Consider the following 18,186-nt stretch of genomic DNA (forward strand, 5'->3'; position numbering starts at 1 on the left):
ATGTGTGCATGAAGCCTGTCTTGTTTATTGAATACTTTAAAACACCAGACAAAGCATACAAACACAGCTTGTAAACACAACTGAGACATCTGTTCTGGTTTGTGAAGCCTGCAAGAGCTATTGTGATTGGCCAAATGGCATGGCAGCGTCTAAGCAGGAATGAATGCAGTGCGACCTTTGGCTTGGCATTGAAAAACGCAGTAACAACATCCAACCAAAAACCAGACATTTGAAATTTCAGGGGACTATTGCACGGTTGCCACTGCACTTTCTTTCTTTATTTGGTGTTTAACGTCGTTTTCAACCATTCAAGGTTATATCGCGACGGAGGGAAGGGGGGTGATGGGATAGAGCCACTTGTCAATTGTTTCTTGTTCACAAAAGCACTAATCAAAAATTTGCTCCAGGGGCTTGCAACGTAGTACAATATATTACCTTACTGGGAGAATGCAAGTTTCCAGTACAAAGGACTTAACATTTCTTACATACTGCTTGACTAAAATCTTTACAAACATTGACTATATTCTATACAAGAAACACTTAACAAGGGTAAAAGGAGAAACAGAATCCGTTAGTCGCCTCTTACGACATGCTGGGGAGCATCGGGTAAATTCTTTCTCGTCCCAACCAATATGGGACTCCCTCTAACCCGCGGGGGGCTTGCCACTGCACGGCCACAGAGACAAAATGCTGATTCGCGATACACTTCAGCAATTTGGCATATATGCCAAATATATTGCTTTTGAAATTTCAGCTATCATGCCACCACTGCCAAGAAAAATATAGTTCAATTTCACAGTGTTGCATCCCTTGACTGTCGAAAAATGATGAGAAAAAAAATTAGAGAAAAAAATCACACACAAAAATCACATTTTTAAGACCAAAACAAAAACCCAACATCGAACAAAAAACAGGAGGCAATTAATTGAAAGTATAGGTCTAAATTAGCACCAAGTTTCAGCTGATTTTCAGTTCGCTGGGCATGGGCTGATTGTTCAAGGCAGCTAGAATGTTGCGGGCAGTGAGTTCTGACATAGCACTGCGAGAAGTATGGGTAGCGCTGCCGATGTGAGGCAACACCACACAGTTGTCCAGCTTCAGCAGGGGACTGTCTGTAGGCAGCGGCTCAGGCGTCGTCACATCCAAACCAGCAGCCCCTATTTCTCCATCCACCAGGGCTTTGTAGAGGTCATCCTGCTGGACAACGGCCCCGCGACTTGTGTTGATGAAAACTGCCGTCTTCTTCATCTTCTTGAACGAGTCTTTGTTGAACATCCCCTTGGTCTTGGGCGTAAGCGCAGCGCAGACGATAACAAAGTCGGATGAGATTAACAGATCATCCAAGGGTACAAACTCTGCGTTGATTTCCTTGGCGCCGGGACGTTCTGCTGAGCCTGAGTACACGATGCGGCTGACGGCGAAGGGCTTGAGGCAACGAGCGACTGCAAGTCCGATGCGCCCTAGCCCCACGATTCCCACAGTCGAACCTTCCAGTCCTGGTCCACACAACCACATGGGCTTCCACGTTCCCCACGATCCATCTTCCACAGCACGCATTGCTGAAACACACAAACATTGATATATATATCTTCGCTGTCAGTGAAAAACCTTGTATCCGACATTTTGGCGCGAAACGGTTTTTTTGCATGGTTGCCTCCCTAAAAATTCTACGCGCCTTTTGAAAAGACTTTGGAATCGATAGCTTTCTTGGAAACGCTTATTATTGCTAGTGTCAAACGCTCGTATGTGAAATGAATACACATCCAAACAATGAACTGCAAAACCTCGTAAAGGATCATTCGGGGTATTTTGCTCGTGAAAAACCGGTAAGAATGATGCAGATACAAGGTTTGGAGGAACTTGTGTGTGCATGCCGATGTGGCATGCAGTCACCTACTTTTGTTGTAATTACGTTTGCTCAAGCCATTGCACGATGTAAAGAGAAGTAAACCGTGTTTTTATTGTGGCACCTTGTTGTGACCCGTTTTGTGGAGCGTTAATATTTTTACGTGAGATTCACGTGCTCCTTGTTCAGTTGTTGTGACCTGGTTTTGGTCGGAGCGTCACAAACTGCGTCGTTTTAGTTCTAGAACACCGTGAGATTCACGTGCTCTTTTCCGTGTCTTGATTTTGAGGTGAGCCCTGCGAATCTGCGTTGCAAGTTTTAGAATACGTGTGACTCACGTGTTTTTAGCTTTGTGATGTCAGCTAGTTCCTTGATGTTCTTTCTGTTAAATATACCGTTTTAAGTTTTGAGCATGCACGGAGTGCGTGATCGGTTACTGATTGGTTGTAAAATAGTAGTTTCACCCGATTCTGTCTTAGGAATGTTGTTGGTTGGTCAATCCGGTGACCTTTGACTTTTGAATAACTATTCCATGTTAGGTTTTTGTTTCCATAAATACCGCTGCTTGACTCCTGTCTCGTCAGTCGATCTGAGGGTTTTAGGAAGCGTTTGGTTTTGATGTAAACGTATGAAGGTTATTAAGTGAACCAACGGAGTGTTTCTTATGTTTTAACGTCAACGTAATGTTCTTGGAGACAGTTGTTTCTCAAGTGTGAATCGTTTTGTGCCCTTCGTTTGTGAGGCAACACGTTTTGGTACTGCTGGTCAACCCACACAGCGCATAAGGTAATTTTGTTGTTACTTGTTTGTGTTGTGTTTTGGTCGCCATTTTGTAATTACTTTGTGAGTTGTTTATGTATAACGTGAGTTGAAAGTCTGACTTGTTGTAGTGTTTCTTTATTGTGTGTTCAACTGTTCTAGTGTTGTGAACGTACAGCAATGTTTTGTAGACGCTAGAAAGTCGCTAATGTTTATAATGATAACTTGTGTTTTCTGTGGTTAACGAAGTTCGAAGTGAAACGTTTTCTCCGACTTTTTCAGCCTTACGTTAAAAGAATTTAGGTAAAAGAAGCTTGCGGTCTGTGGTGATCGTTTGTAAACGGGCTTATTTCTTGTAACGTTATTGAGGGAAAGTGGATGAGTAAATATCTTGTTTGTGACTTTGATTAACGCAGGAACGTTGTCGTTAGACTTTTTTGGTATGACAGTTTGCTTTGTATTCCTGGCCTGATGAGTCAACGTTTTTGTATTTTTCTGAAAGTAGCCATTTTGGTTTTAAACGTATGTATGCTAAGTTTCTTGAGTATTCTTAGTGCTTATGGTATTGTTGAACGTACGGAACGTAATTCTTTATTGTTGTTGAACGTACAGAACGTAACTCTTTATTGTTGTTGAAGGACTAACCAACGAGTGTTTGGTAATTGTAACTTTCTTGTCTGTTTGTCTTCTCCTGTCTTGTGATTGTTTATTTTTCTTGTATTTACTTCTCGTGTCTTGTTAATGCATTTTAATACCTTTTGCCATGTCTAATAATTTGTTTTCTTTTCTCTTTTTCTTTCTGTCCATAAGTTTTTTACCGCAATAAGTAGTATCGCAATACGTAGTATCGCATTACGTGGTACTGTAACTATATATCTATACATTACTGATCCCTAGTGTCAGATGTAAAATAATAAACCAGTACTTTTGCGCGTTATCGCTTGTAACCTGTGTTTGTCATTTCGTATGAACAATATGTAGTACCAGCCTCGCTCACGAAGGCGCGCACAGTAAAAAACTTATGGAACTGAGCTTCCTTTATTGCGTCACCTTCCACTTTAATGGCCAGGGATGCAGCCTCTAGTTTAAGAGCCAATTTAGTGTCTTCAGAGCTAACACTTTTAGAGCGGAGAGACTCGGCGCGAGAAGCTACTTGGCTACCTGATCTCCTGATACCTGACTTGTGGCTAGCTGACTTGTGGATGGCTGACGTAATGCTAGCTACTTTATGAATGGCAGACTTAACACTGGCTGACTTGTGGGCGGATGACCCAACGCTAGGTGTAACACTGCTATGCCTGGAAGTAGGCTTCTTAGTCACCTGCACGCTAGTCGATTGTCTGTCAAGAGCTCGATCAATGTCAAACATAATGTTCTGAACTGTTCTCTGAACATCATCCCAACTTTCCTGAATGGTTTCACCGCTACCAATACTACGAAGACCTTTCTCTATGTCACCAAGATCCTTGTACATGCTCAAAATAACCTGTTTTTGACTGGTTAACGACTCTTGATTAGGAGTTTCTTGGTTAAGCTCTGTTACTACCTCCAGTGAGTTTGTCAGGCTCCCTTCTGCCATCTCACGACCTTATCTGACCGTTGACCCCACTCATATCCCCACCTCAGAGACTGTCAAAGCTTACCCACATCTCCAACACCTGTCTCCTAAACTGCCCCCCTTGTACCCTGACTGTGAAGCAGGCCTCCTCATTGGCTACGACTGCGCTGAAGCCCTCATGCCCCTAAACGTTGTCCAAGGACTGCCATTCGCAGTAGAGACTAAGTTAGGTTGGAGCATCGTCGGCAAGGCACCGCATTCCGTCGCCTTTGATGGCATAGCCTCGTCCATGCGCGTCATCGTCAAGCCAGGATCGAGGGAAGAAGAACGTGTAGCTCACGTCTACAAGGTACAGGTGGACGAAGTCTCGTGTACTGACCCATTACATGTTATGGAAAGAGACTTTGCAAGTGACTCAGGATCCATGTCCCAGGACGATGTAAAGTTCAAGAAGATCGTGAAGGTCAACGAAGCTGGTCACTTCGAGATGCTCTTACCATTTCGACCAGAGAAACCGTCCCTCCCCGACAACAGAAGTGCCGCAGTCAAGCATCTGAAGGGCCTGAAACGCCAGAAAAAACGAGGGTACCGTGATGACTGCGTCAAGGTCATGACATTAATCTTGTACGGACTGATCGTGACGTGTTTTGCCTCTAGGGCAATCCACATAGAAACCCTGGATGACATGTCAAGTGATTCCTTCATCAACGCCCTACGCATTGTTGTCTCCATGCGAGGAAACATATCACGCATTTGGTGTGACAAAGGAACGAACTTTGTAGGTGCATGCAATGAGTTCAAACTGGCATGGAAGGAGATGGACTCTGAACGACTGACATCAAAGATGCTGGAAAGCAAATGTGAGTTCAAGTTCAACCCCCCTGCAGCTAGTCACATGGGTGGCGTTTGGGAGCGTCAGATCCGAACGATACGCAGCATCCTGAATGGTCTTCTCAGAAGATCAGGCCAGCGTCTCACTACTTCATCACTTCGTACGTTCCTATACGAGGTGATGGCCATCGTGAACAGTCGACCACTGTCTGTCGAGTCACTGGAATCGGCAGATGGACCACGCCCTTTGACCCCCAACCACGTCCTCACCATGAAGTCAGGTGCCATCCTTCCGCCCCCTGGTGTGTTTGAAGATCCAGACCTGTACGCCAGGAAACGTTGGCGCTGTGTCCAGCGGATGGCAGACGAATTCTGGCTGCTATGGAAGAGCCAGTACCTTTCACTTTTGCAGAAACGTCGTGTCTGGCAACGTCCCCAGGCAAACGTACAGGTGGGAGATGTTGTTGTCTTGCATGACCAGAACTTGTGCAGATCAGAGTGGTGCATGGCTCGTGTAATCGAGGTGATGCCTGGATCTGATGGACTGGTCAGACGAGTGAAAGTGCATGTTGGAACAAAGGCTCTAGACAATCACGGCCGTCCCACTGGTGATAGTCGCATATTAGAGCGACCTATTCACAAAATGACTGTGTTAGTAGATTGTGAAAATCACAAAGACAAAGCTGTGTAAGCGAACTGAAAGAACATTGAACTTTGGAGTGTTTTTCCAATTTGACAGTTGTAGATTGTTGCGGTTTGTTTTTATACCAGATGATGTAACGAACATTTATGTTTTAAGTGGTGCGTTTTCTTTATGCCGTCGAGTAAATGACCAGTGGCATTTAGTTGAAACGAGATGTGTTGAAACACTGAAAATGATTGAACCATAATATTGTGTAAATGTTTTGCAACACAATGATTTTGAGTTGTAAATTTGAAATGTCTAAATCTGCGTTATTCTTCTTTTGATATAAGGAATGTGTTTGTACAAAGGTTTTTTGAAGTAAATTATATTAATATAATTTCCGGTGGGAGTGTGCATGCCGATGTGGCATGCAGTCACCTACTTTTGTTGTAATTACGTTTGCTCAAGCCATTGCACGATGTAAAGAGAAGTAAACCGTGTTTTTATTGTGGCACCTTGTTGTGACCCGTTTTGTGGAGCGTTAATATTTTTACGTGAGATTCACGTGCTCCTTGTTCAGTTGTTGTGACCTGGTTTTGGTCGGAGCGTCACAAACTGCGTCGTTTTAGTTCTAGAACACCGTGAGATTCACGTGCTCTTTTCCGTGTCTTGATTTTGAGGTGAGCCCTGCGAATCTGCGTTGCAAGTTTTAGAATACGTGTGACTCACGTGTTTTTAGCTTTGTGATGTCAGCTAGTTCCTTGATGTTCTTTCTGTTAAATATACCGTTTTAAGTTTTGAGCATGCACGGAGTGCGTGATCGGTTACTGATTGGTTGTAAAATAGTAGTTTCACCCGATTCTGTCTTAGGAATGTTGTTGGTTGGTCAATCCGGTGACCTTTGACTTTTGAATAACTATTCCATGTTAGGTTTTTGTTTCCATAAATACCGCTGCTTGACTCCTGTCTCGTCAGTCGATCTGAGGGTTTTAGGAAGCGTTTGGTTTTGATGTAAACGTATGAAGGTTATTAAGTGAACCAACGGAGTGTTTCTTATGTTTTAACGTCAACGTAATGTTCTTGGAGACAGTTGTTTCTCAAGTGTGAATCGTTTTGTGCCCTTCGTTTGTGAGGCAACACGTTTTGGTACTGCTGGTCAACCCACACAGCGCATAAGGTAATTTTGTTGTTACTTGTTTGTGTTGTGTTTTGGTCGCCATTTTGTAATTACTTTGTGAGTTGTTTATGTATAACGTGAGTTGAAAGTCTGACTTGTTGTAGTGTTTCTTTATTGTGTGTTCAACTGTTCTAGTGTTGTGAACGTACAGCAATGTTTTGTAGACGCTAGAAAGTCGCTAATGTTTATAATGATAACTTGTGTTTTCTGTGGTTAACGAAGTTCGAAGTGAAACGTTTTCTCCGACTTTTTCAGCCTTACGTTAAAAGAATTTAGGTAAAAGAAGCTTGCGGTCTGTGGTGATCGTTTGTAAACGGGCTTATTTCTTGTAACGTTATTGAGGGAAAGTGGATGAGTAAATATCTTGTTTGTGACTTTGATTAACGCAGGAACGTTGTCGTTAGACTTTTTTGGTATGACAGTTTGCTTTGTATTCCTGGCCTGATGAGTCAACGTTTTTGTATTTTTCTGAAAGTAGCCATTTTGGTTTTAAACGTATGTATGCTAAGTTTCTTGAGTATTCTTAGTGCTTATGGTATTGTTGAACGTACGGAACGTAATTCTTTATTGTTGTTGAACGTACAGAACGTAACTCTTTATTGTTGTTGAAGGACTAACCAACGAGTGTTTGGTAATTGTAACTTTCTTGTCTGTTTGTCTTCTCCTGTCTTGTGATTGTTTATTTTTCTTGTATTTACTTCTCGTGTCTTGTTAATGCATTTTAATACCTTTTGCCATGTCTAATAATTTGTTTTCTTTTCTCTTTTTCTTTCTGTCCATAAGTTTTTTACCGCAATAAGTAGTATCGCAATACGTAGTATCGCATTACGTGGTACTGTAACTATATATCTATACATTACTGATCCCTAGTGTCAGATGTAAAATAATAAACCAGTACTTTTGCGCGTTATCGCTTGTAACCTGTGTTTGTCATTTCGTATGAACAATATGTAGTACCAGCCTCGCTCACGAAGGCGCGCACATTGTGCATTACCTTTATATCATGTTTGCCTGTCAGAAGGCCGTTTTATCATGGTTGTGGATACTGTTTCCCACACCAACCAAAAACAGTTGTGTTTTAAGTCACTTTTGGGATCAGAATATCATTAATGGGGTTTTAAGAAAATAACACACTGTCTCTGTCTTTTATGTCTCTCTCTCTCAGTTCTTGTCTGTCTCTTTGCCTCCCCCTTTCTCTCCTGCCTCTCTCTCTCCAACTGTCAGTTCTCTCTCTCTCTCTCTCTCTCTCTCTCTCTCTCTCTCTCTCTCTCTCTCTCTCTCTCTCTCTCTCTCTCTCTCTCTCTCTCTCTCTCTCTCTCTCTCTCTCTCTCTCTCTCTCTCTCTCTCCGTCAGTTCCTCTCTCTCTCTCTGTTTTTCAGAAAACACACACTGCATTTCCTTGAAAAAGATACATTACTCTTCGTGTCATTTTAAAGCAAACAACAACAAATGGTCTTTGCAAATGGAGATACATGTACTTCTTAGACATTACAATATGGTGTTCCCGAAGATTCTCTTCTTATTCCAATTCTGTGTTTGTTTTTTATACTTCTTTGACTTACCATCTGTGTGATTTTTTCGCAGACGATGCGATCATATTTACATTCCTGCCATAGATATTTTGATATGTTATCAAAACATTTTCAAGAGAGCATCAGTCAACGACTCTAATGGACCAAACTAAACCACATTTCAATCAATATTGATAAAACATAATACATTTTAAAAACAAAACTTGAGACTTGCAAAAGTAAACAACAACAAAAATATAACTTAGGCTCAACATCCCAACGTATAAGGTGTTATCTTTCATTATTATTGTGTTGCTCATGTTTCGGAACTTAACAATGCAAGACAGTTTTGAAAAGATAGATTTACTGTCAAGAATTAAATGCTTTGTATATTTTGGAAAAATCACTTTTTTATGCACACATTCAAACACGAATTGACTATTCATCAAAACTGACTATGGGACACTTCAAGTGCTAAGACAATGAAGTCATTTTTAAGTTTTACAAAAGAGCACTCAAAGTAATTATGTTAATTCATACAACTCTTCTAGCAAAAGATTACAAACATTTACACATTATTGCCACTATATGAAATAAAGCTTCAAAATTAAAGCAGGTAATTTATAAACAGAAGAACTGCTGTTCTTCTTCTTTCTAAATTTGTAATCATTAATCCACGATACCCAAATAAATGTCTAACCGCCCCTCTCCCCGAACAAATCTTTATAACAAGCATACACATTTCTGACAGCAGTGTCTTGAACTTACTCCCTAAAATTATCAGAGAAACCATAAGTGCGAGAGGCTTTATAAACACACTTGCGAACTTTCTACAAATTGATTGTGCTGAATTAAATTAGATGCTATTGCTGATTACTATATTTTACTCTCTAATTACATAATGTTTGGTAAATGGTTGTAATATTTTGTTTTAATCTTATCTCTTGTCTAACTCTCTCACCCTCTCTCTTTCTCTCTCACTTTTTCTCTGTCTGACTGTCGGTCTGTCTGTCTCTCGCTCTCTCTCTCTGTTGGTCTGTCTGAACCTACGATCCCGCATGTGAGGAATTGCATAAAATCATTTTTGTTCTGCGTGTTCATGCAAAACTAAATGTTTTCAACAGTTTTGTCTCGTCATTATTGTCGAGTTTGTGAATGCAAAACCTCGTATACACAAGAAAACAGCCCATGACTTAGGGTCAATTCCTCGTATCTGCAAATGTTTGTACCTGACTACGTCACGCGCACTGCATTTGAATAATTTTGATTAACACAGAGATACACGAAGCCTCCCCAGTACATTAGAAGTCCACGGAAGGCCGAATGTTATAGGTAACATTAACACAGATTTTTTTTAAACTTATTTTTCGTTTTTCTCAAAACTGCACACACGAGGTCTTGCACTGACAGCGACGATATATGTACGTATCTGCTAAAACTTGATAAATATAGATTTAAAATTCATTTGTGGTTTTCACACTTTTAGACGCTTTGGCCAAAATGATAAGAAACCACTTCAAACCAAGCCTCACATTCAGGGTAACAACCCAAGATCTTTGCATGTAACTGCTTGATATGATTTTATAGAGGAACTGGAATTTGTCACCTTTTCGATTCAATATTACTTGTCTCTTTCTCATGCAGCTATACATGATCTCCTAATCTCTGTCCTCATGACTAAGAATTCCTCTCTACTTTCAAAGAATAAGAAGAAAAAAGGTTATTTATTGGAAGGTTTCATTCGGGACACAACAAAACATTCACAACAACTTTGTCCTGTGGGCCTTTAAAGTTGACCAACAAGAGACAAGAGACACAGATGAATGATTACTGATGCTATGAGTTAGAATATGACTGTAATGTATCCAAGATGGTTGAAATGACCACCCCCCCAAAAATTGGAGGCATCACAATCACTGGAAGAAAAGCCACATTACAGTGGAACCCTCCCACCACCCTTTTGAGACCCCCCAATTTAAGACTTCCTCCCTTTTAAGACCTTGTCTTATTGCATTTTCTGTTCATAAGCCCTGTAAATCCACCCCCAGTTTAAGACTCCTGGCCTAGCTTCTTTTTAAGACCAGATTTACTCAGATTGTTGGGCGGGGATGTAGCTCAGTCTGTAGCGCGCTGGATTTGTATCCAGTTGGCCGCTGTCAGCGTGAGTTCGTCCCCACGTTCGACGAGAGATTTATTTCTCAGAGTCAACTTTGTGTGCAGACTCTCCTCGGTGTCCGAACACCCGCGTGTGTACATGCAAGCACAAGACCAAGTGCGCACGAAAAAGATCCTGTAATCCATTTCAGAGTTCAGTGGGTTATAGAAACACGAAAATACCCAGCATGGTTCCTCCGAAAGCGGCGTATGGTTGCCTAAATGGTGGGGTAAAAACGGTCATACACGTAAAAGCCGTGGGAGTTTCAGCCCATGAACGAACAAACAAACAAACTCAGATTGTTAGCGGTCTTTAAAGTATTCTTTGTACAGCTTACCTTCCTTCAGACGACGTGATGTGGCCAAGAGTAAGGCAACGGTCAGTTCTGCCACAGCATTGGTCAGAACGTCAGGTGTGAAGCCAACCTTGATCCCTCGTTTGACACAGGCAGTGGTGTCAATGTGGTCATACCCCACCGACAGAGTGCCCACCACTTTTAGACTGGGGCCTAGATTGGGAAGAAAAAAACAAATGTTTAAGGAGGGTTTATCCGGCACATGAGGAGTTTTGGGGGAAAGTCAGACACACAATACCCTCTAAAATAAAAAAAATCCATACATTTGCACCCATATGCATATATATATATATGCACGCATAGCCACACACATGATCTGAGTAAGCAAGCTAGCTTCCAATTACTTCCAACTACATTGTACGGACTGACAGTGACACTGACAATAACAAACACATTGTCAAGGAAACAAATTCTACTCTACAAAGGCCAACACATGTGTATGTCTTCATGTTCATCCGTTTAGCAACCACCAACGTCATAGATTATTCTGCCTTTTTCGTGTGCATACTGAAAATTTTCTTGTTGCTGTAATCCACCGAACTCTGACATGGATTACAGGATCTTTTCCGTGCGCACTTGGTCTTGTGCTTGTCTGTACACACGAAGGGGTATAAGGCACTAAGAGGTCTGTACATAAGTTGACCTGGGAGATCAGAAGAATCACCACACTTAACCCACGACTGAGGCGCGACTGACCGGGATTTGAACACTCAAACCTTCCGCATAGGCGGCCGATATATATCCACTAAGCCACTGCGTCGGTCGATTGATGGCATGTGCTAAGGTATGTCAGAGGGCTACCAGTAAGTTCGTCACACGGTAGATTCGTCACGGGTGACGAAGTTACCGGCAGGGTGGGCGGGTGTTTATGCTTAGAGCTTATGCTTTCAGATGTTTGATTTGCGGGAGAGATTCAAGATTCACAATTTTTAGAGAGAGAGAGACACAGAGAGAGAGACAGAGAGAGACAGAGAGACTGAGAGGGAGAGAGAGACAGAGAGAGAGGCAGAGGGAGAGAGAGAGGAGGGAGAGAGAGAGAGAGATAGATAGATAGAGAGAGAGAGAGAGAGAGAGAGAGAGGGAGTCCTATGATTTCAACCTCACTGTCAAGGAGGCAGAGAAACTCAATGTGAGGAGAGGGAGGGGTGGAACTGGAAGGAGGTGGAGGGAGGGAGTGAGAGAGAAAGAAAGAGAGAGAGAGAGAGAGAGAGAGAGAGAGAGAGAGAGAGAGAGAGAGAGAGAGAGAGAGAGAGGGGGAGAGAGAGAGAATAAGGCCTAAAAAAATATAGGTGTGGTTACGGTAACCCGACCTACCCTATTTTTAGGGGACGACCCTATAATTTTTTTATTACATGTCAAAAAAAAAAAAACAAAAAAAAACGAGTGCAGAAAACGCAATGAAAGTGAAATTGCTCGAGTCGCACACTTATTTCCCTGTCAAGTAGGTTTAATTTGTACACATTAGAAAAAAAAGTAAACCAAAAAAAAAGTGATTGCCTACCTTCCTACCCTATTTTTTTTGGCTATGTTACCGTAACGACACCTATTTTTTTTTGTTGGCCTAAACAATAGAGAGAGAGGGGGAGAGGGAGAGAGAGAGAGAGGGGGGGAGAGGGAGAGAGAGAGAAAGGGGGGTGGGGGAGGTGCAAGGTTGTATTACCATCTCAGCCTGTCCCTGTCCGCTTCGGCGTCCCACAAGGATCTGTCCTCGGCCCTGTCCTTTTCACCCTGTACACCCAACCCCTCTCCCTGGTCATCGAACGCCACGGCCTGAACTACAACTCCTTTGCCGATGACACGCAGCTCCAGAACAGCGCCAAGCCGGAGGACGTTGACGATCTCCTTGGATCCATCTCCAGTTGTTTCACTGACATCAAGAACTGGATGACTGAGAACAAGCTGAAGCTGAACAGTGAGAAGACGGAGGCCCTTCTCGTTGGAACACGACAGAAGATTGCTTCCCTCACTGTGACCGACCTCCAGCTGGATGACGCGACTGTTCCATTCTCCCCTGCTGTCAAGAGCCTTGGCGTCTTTCTCGACTCCACTCTCTCCATGCAGACACACATCTTCTTCATCATCAAAACCTGCTTTTTCCACCTACGACGCATCGCCTCCATCCGTCGCTACCTCACCCACGACGCCTGTGTCAAGCTGATTGTCTCCCTCATCTTCAGTCGTCTGGACTACTGCAACTCCCTTCTGGCTGGCCTCCCCGCCTCATCCATTCATGGCCTACAACGAGTCCAGAACGCCACTGCCAGGCTGACGTTGAGGAAGACGAAGTGAGACCACATCACCCCCCTACTTCGCTCCTTGCACTGGCTCCCTGTCAACACCCGAATCTCCTACAAACTGTCCACTCTGGTCTACAAGTGTCTCAACGACTCTGCTCCCGAGTACCTTCAATCCTCCCTGGACCTGTACACCCAGCCCTCCGACCGTCCCCTTCGTTCTGCTGCTGACCCTCTCCGCCTCCACATCCCTCGCTCGAAACTCGCATCTGCTGGTCAGCGTGCATTTCCCTCCACGGGCCCCTCCGTCTGGAACTCCCTGTCGCTTGAGCTTCGCCAGAGCCCCTCTCTTGACACGTTCAAGAGTAGGTTGAAGACTCAGTTCTTCCCGTAGCTGGCTGCGACTTTCATGCTCGACGTGATGTGTTGTGCCCCAAAAGACATTCTTGTGCTGTGCTCTGTGAGAGGTGTTTTCTTTGTGCTTAATATTATTTTGTTTGGACCTAGCTATTGATGTGTACATTGTTGTTAAACAGTTGTTTGTTTACCAGGGTTTGCTAGTGTGTGATAGGGTTCGTGTCCGTCAGAAGATGTTAGTTTCTTTGTTAGTCCTGTGTTGACAACTCTTCGACAAGCGCTTAGAACAGTACCCACGGAATACGCGCTATATAAGCTTCATATTGATTGATATTGATTGATTGACCATTACATAACAGCCGCGCTCGGACTACTGTGGCGAAGTTACCGGGGACCGGTGACGAATCTACCGTGTGACAAACTTACTGGTATCCTGTCAGAGTCTATGTGCCATCTCGATATCCACGTTTAGGGTCAGGTCACTTTGTGCCCCGGACTACCCCGGACTACAAGAAATGTTTGGACAACAAAGACAGATCTATTGATCTGTGTTTATTTACAAAACTCTTTGTGCCCCAGACTACCCCGGACTACAAGAAATGTTTGGACAACAAAGACAGATCTATTGATCTGTGTTTATTTACAAAACCCTTTGTGCCCCAGACTACCCCGGACTACAAGAAATGTTTGGACAACAAAGACAGATCTATTGATCTCTGTTTATTTACAAAACCCAGACTTTGTGCCCCGGACTGCCCCGGACTACAAGAAATGTTTGGACAACAAAGACAGATCATGTGATGCCACAATCTATTGATCTGTGTTTATCCCCGAGTACGCTAAAACTAGGGCTCAGCAGACTTTAATTGTGTGTGTGTCTGTCTGTCTGTCTGGACTTAACAGCTTATTGCTGGGAAACTATTGGGCGCAGTTCGTTCAAAAGTTCATCATGACGTCATGCCTCCCTGTAGTCTTTTTCTCTCGCGCGGTGTGTGTGTGTTCATTTTGTGCACATCTTGATCTTGATCTTGATATGTTACGCCAACAGGTCCCAAGCTTGGGAATATACGTTGGCGGAATTTGGGGAGAGCACTTGGTGTTTTAGTCAGCGGTTGGCAGTTTTCCTCTGAATTCGTTGACCGTTGACGACTGGATCGTGTTGTCATCAAGGTTGTTCCAGTCAATAACTGTTCTTGTGAAAAAAGAGTACTTGTACACTGGTGTTTTAGTACACTCCACAGTAAAGCACTGGCTGTTGTTTCTTGTGATATTTCTGACTGTGGCTGATGATGTAAAGTCTTTGTTCACTCGTTGTTTCACTTGTCTTTTTGATTTTTGTTGCTGGATGAATTTCTCAGGGGGTACTGCGGGGACCAGCCCTCTGACCACTTTGAACAGAAATGTGAGTCTCTGTTGTTTCCGGCGTTCCTGGAGTGGGGGAAGCTGTAGTCTGCTGAGCATCTCTGAGACACATCCTGGGTTTCGGTCCCTGTAGTTTTGGGTAATGAATCTGGCTGCTCGTTTCTGTACATTTTCCAGGCTGTCTATATCGCCTTGTTTGTACGGATCCCAGACGAGACAGCTGTACTCCAGGGTTGAGCGGATGAGGGACACATAGGCAGTACAGGGTTCATACAGACACCTGACAGTGAAATTCAAGGAGTATTCAAGGAGTTTTCAAGGAGTATTTCCGGTATCCCAGCTCCACCATGGCAGGCTCCAGAGAATCAATCAGGGTGGTTGCATAAGCATGTCCAAGAAATTTGGAAGCGTAGTATTCCGTTTGGACTTGCTGCCCGTTCCAGCAACGAACAAAAATGTCAAGTTGCTTCATTTTGATGTGCTTGTTCAACGTTTCGTCGAACAGAAGAACGTATCCGGATTCCTCCTTCACTCGTTTTTTCAGCAGCGAATGAAAATATGGCGCAAGGCCGAAAGTACTTAGATACCTGGTCTTCCCCTCGCCACATTGATATCCCTTCGCTACTTGGCTGTCGGGGAACATTGCCTGGAACAGTTTGGAGTTGTTCTCACACGACTTGAAACTGTAGTGCGAGTTCACAGCGTTCATTGTCCACATGACTTCCGATTTTAAAACATCGGTCTTGGTGCAAAATGATGAAAGAGTCCGAGAGGACGTTGGCATCGCGGGACCCGGGGTTGCAGTTACAGAAGCAGACTGAGAGCTTTGCGATGACGTTACAGAAAAGAAGTTTGCAATCGGGACTACAGGTGCAGACGCTTTTAAATTATTTGTGTGTTTCTTTCCTTTCCGTGGCTAACCAGGGCTGACTCGCCCATCACTGAAATATCCACACGTGCTTTGCAGCATTTGCAAAAAGCCTTGTATTTGTCGCAATCCCGCTGGATCCAATCCTTGTATTCCTTTTCCTCCAGCCATCGTGGGTTAAAAAAGCACTTTCCACCCGGCATGACTACGATTTTCGACCGGCGATGGCTTGAAACGCTGTCAGTGTCACAATGAATCGACACACTGCTTCTTCAGAAATGGCGCTAAAAGCTACCCGGATGAAGGGGAAGTAATCGGTTTCAACTTCCCTTCGCACGATGGCAGACGACACACGACTTGCACACAACACGCACACAATCGATATAAATTGCTGAAAATCTTTAATATTAACATTTTTTTTTGCCTGCACTTCAGAATTCAAGGAGGTTCAAGGAGGTTAAACACAAGAATGACCATTTTCTCCAAATTCAAGGAGATTCAAGGTCCTTGAAAAGGGGGGTTGAAAATTCAAGGGGATTCAAGGAGCGTACGAACCCTGCAGTACGTCTACAGCTTTGTGGGCAGGAGCGGAGGTTTCTTCTAAGTAGGCCGAGGGTGGAATTTGCCTTTTTGACGATTTTGTTGATGTGTGTGGTCCAGCTGAGGTCATCAGTAAAGGTGACGCCTAAGTAGGGATTGCTATTGACTTTCTGGAGAATGTGGTTGTCCAGGTTGTAGAAAAAGCTGGACTTGTTTCTGATGCTAAGGATGTAGCATTTTTTTGCGTTAAAGCGCATGCCCCAGGTGTTTGCCCATTCTTCCAGGGTTTTCAAGTCGGCTTGGAGTATGTGGTGGTCACTGTAGGAGTTGATGGTGCGGTACAGGAGGCAGTCATCTGCAAATAAGCGCACTTGTGACTTCACAGACGCTGGCAAGTCGTTGATGTGGCAGAGGAATAGGACTGGTCCGAGTACGGTACCCTGTGGTACGCCTGAATCTACAGGGACTTCAACTGACTCCTCTCCGTCGACTACCACTCTCATCAGTCTTTTCGTCAGGAAGTTTTGCAGCCAGCTGTGCAGGTTGCCTTTCACACCATAACTCTGTAATTTATACAGCAGGCTTGGGTGTGGCACAGTGTCGAAGGCTTTTGAAAAGTCCAGGATGGCTATGTCGGTCTGTTTACCGTTGTCATAGTTCCTGCAGAGGTCTTGAAGTGTGACGACGAGCTGTGTCTCACATGAGTAGCCTGATCGGAAGCCATGGTTGAGGTTGGTGAGGATTTTGTTCTTTTCTAAGTGCTTGAGGAGGTGTTTACAGATGATGTGCTCAAGGAGCTTACAGGGTACGGAGGTGAGGGAGACGGGGCGATAGTTTTCAGCAAGGTGTTTGTCGCCTTTCTTGTAGACGGGGGAGACATTTGCATTTGTCCAGTCGGACGGTAGGCAGCCTGAGTCGACAGACAGCTGAAAGATGGCAGTGAGTCCAGGGGCCAGTTCATTGGCGCACTCCTTCAGGATGCGGTTTGGGATCTGGTCTGGGATGTGTTAGTGTTACTGTTTGTGTGTGTGTGTGTGTGTGCGTGCGCATGCATGAGTCTGTACTCGTGTGTGTGTGTGTGTGTGTGTGTGTGTGTGTGTGTAAGAAAGAGAGAGAGGGAGAGAGAGAGAGGGAGTGAGGGAGAGAGAGAGTGTGTGTGAAGAGTACTCGGGTCCAGCGCGAGCGTTTTTTATCAAGCTGTCGAACTCACAGAAGAATTCGCACCATTTTAGTAAATCTCATTCGTTACTTGGCCATGTCTATTACTTTGATTACGGCTCTTCTGTGAGTAAATCTCACACACACACACACACACACACACACAGGGGTAGTCCGGGGCACAAAGTGACCCGACCGCCAGTCGCCACGTTTACATTGTGTTCAGTGTTCCACAAATCTCTGACCAACTTTCATGTTGAAGGGAAACACCTGCGCGCATCTGCCCATGCACAATTTCACACTGTTAGTACACATTTGTTAGACTCACCGGCCGCATCCAAGACTTCCGCATCAATTTTGTCGGTCAGCAAACAAAAGAGAGCGTCGACTCCTTTTACACTGGAAAGAAGCTCGCTTTGTGGTATGGGATCGTCTTTATTCCACTGAGAAATCTCGCACTGCGCTTTCAGCAATGCTAGACCACATTCTGGCACACGACGAGTGATGAAAACTCTGGGCTTTGCAGACGTGCTCATGACTTTTTCGCACGCAATGAAATCTTGCTGAGGTAAAGATGAGATTAGTAACCTTGCCGCGCGAATACCAGGGAATACTCGTTGAAAAGAGTGTAGCTGTGCCAGAATCATCGTCTGTGAGACCTACTTCTCATGCAGGGGACGTCACTCTCAAATGCTAAGAGGTCGTCTGCTACGACAACGTGCAATTTTGGGAGTGCTGTACTTGATTTGTTTCTCTTTATAATTGTTGTTAACTGCGGCACCAGATTCTTTGTACTTTTATAATTTTTGTCTGAAATATACCCAACCCAAAAAATGTCATTTTCTCTGCT

General features: G+C 43.9%; 1 protein-coding gene across 1 annotated transcript; it reads right to left on the reverse strand.

Moving 5' to 3' along the window:
* LOC138968967 (glyoxylate reductase/hydroxypyruvate reductase-like) lies at positions 1 to 18,067 on the reverse strand. Its single transcript, XM_070341655.1, has 3 exons — positions 17,665 to 18,067; positions 10,800 to 10,970; positions 1 to 1,559 (listed from the first exon to the last, which is right to left on the reverse strand). The coding sequence occupies exons 1-3, from the start codon at positions 17,981 to 17,983 to the stop codon at positions 958 to 960; spliced, it is 1,092 nt and encodes a 363-aa protein (XP_070197756.1). The 5' UTR covers positions 17,984 to 18,067; the 3' UTR covers positions 1 to 957.
* Positions 18,068 to 18,186: the final 119 nt, after the last annotated feature.

The sequence above is a fragment of the Littorina saxatilis genome, linkage group LG6, assembly GCF_037325665.1.
Source record: "Littorina saxatilis isolate snail1 linkage group LG6, US_GU_Lsax_2.0, whole genome shotgun sequence".
NCBI classification, from domain to species: Eukaryota; Metazoa; Mollusca; class Gastropoda; order Littorinimorpha; family Littorinidae; genus Littorina; species Littorina saxatilis.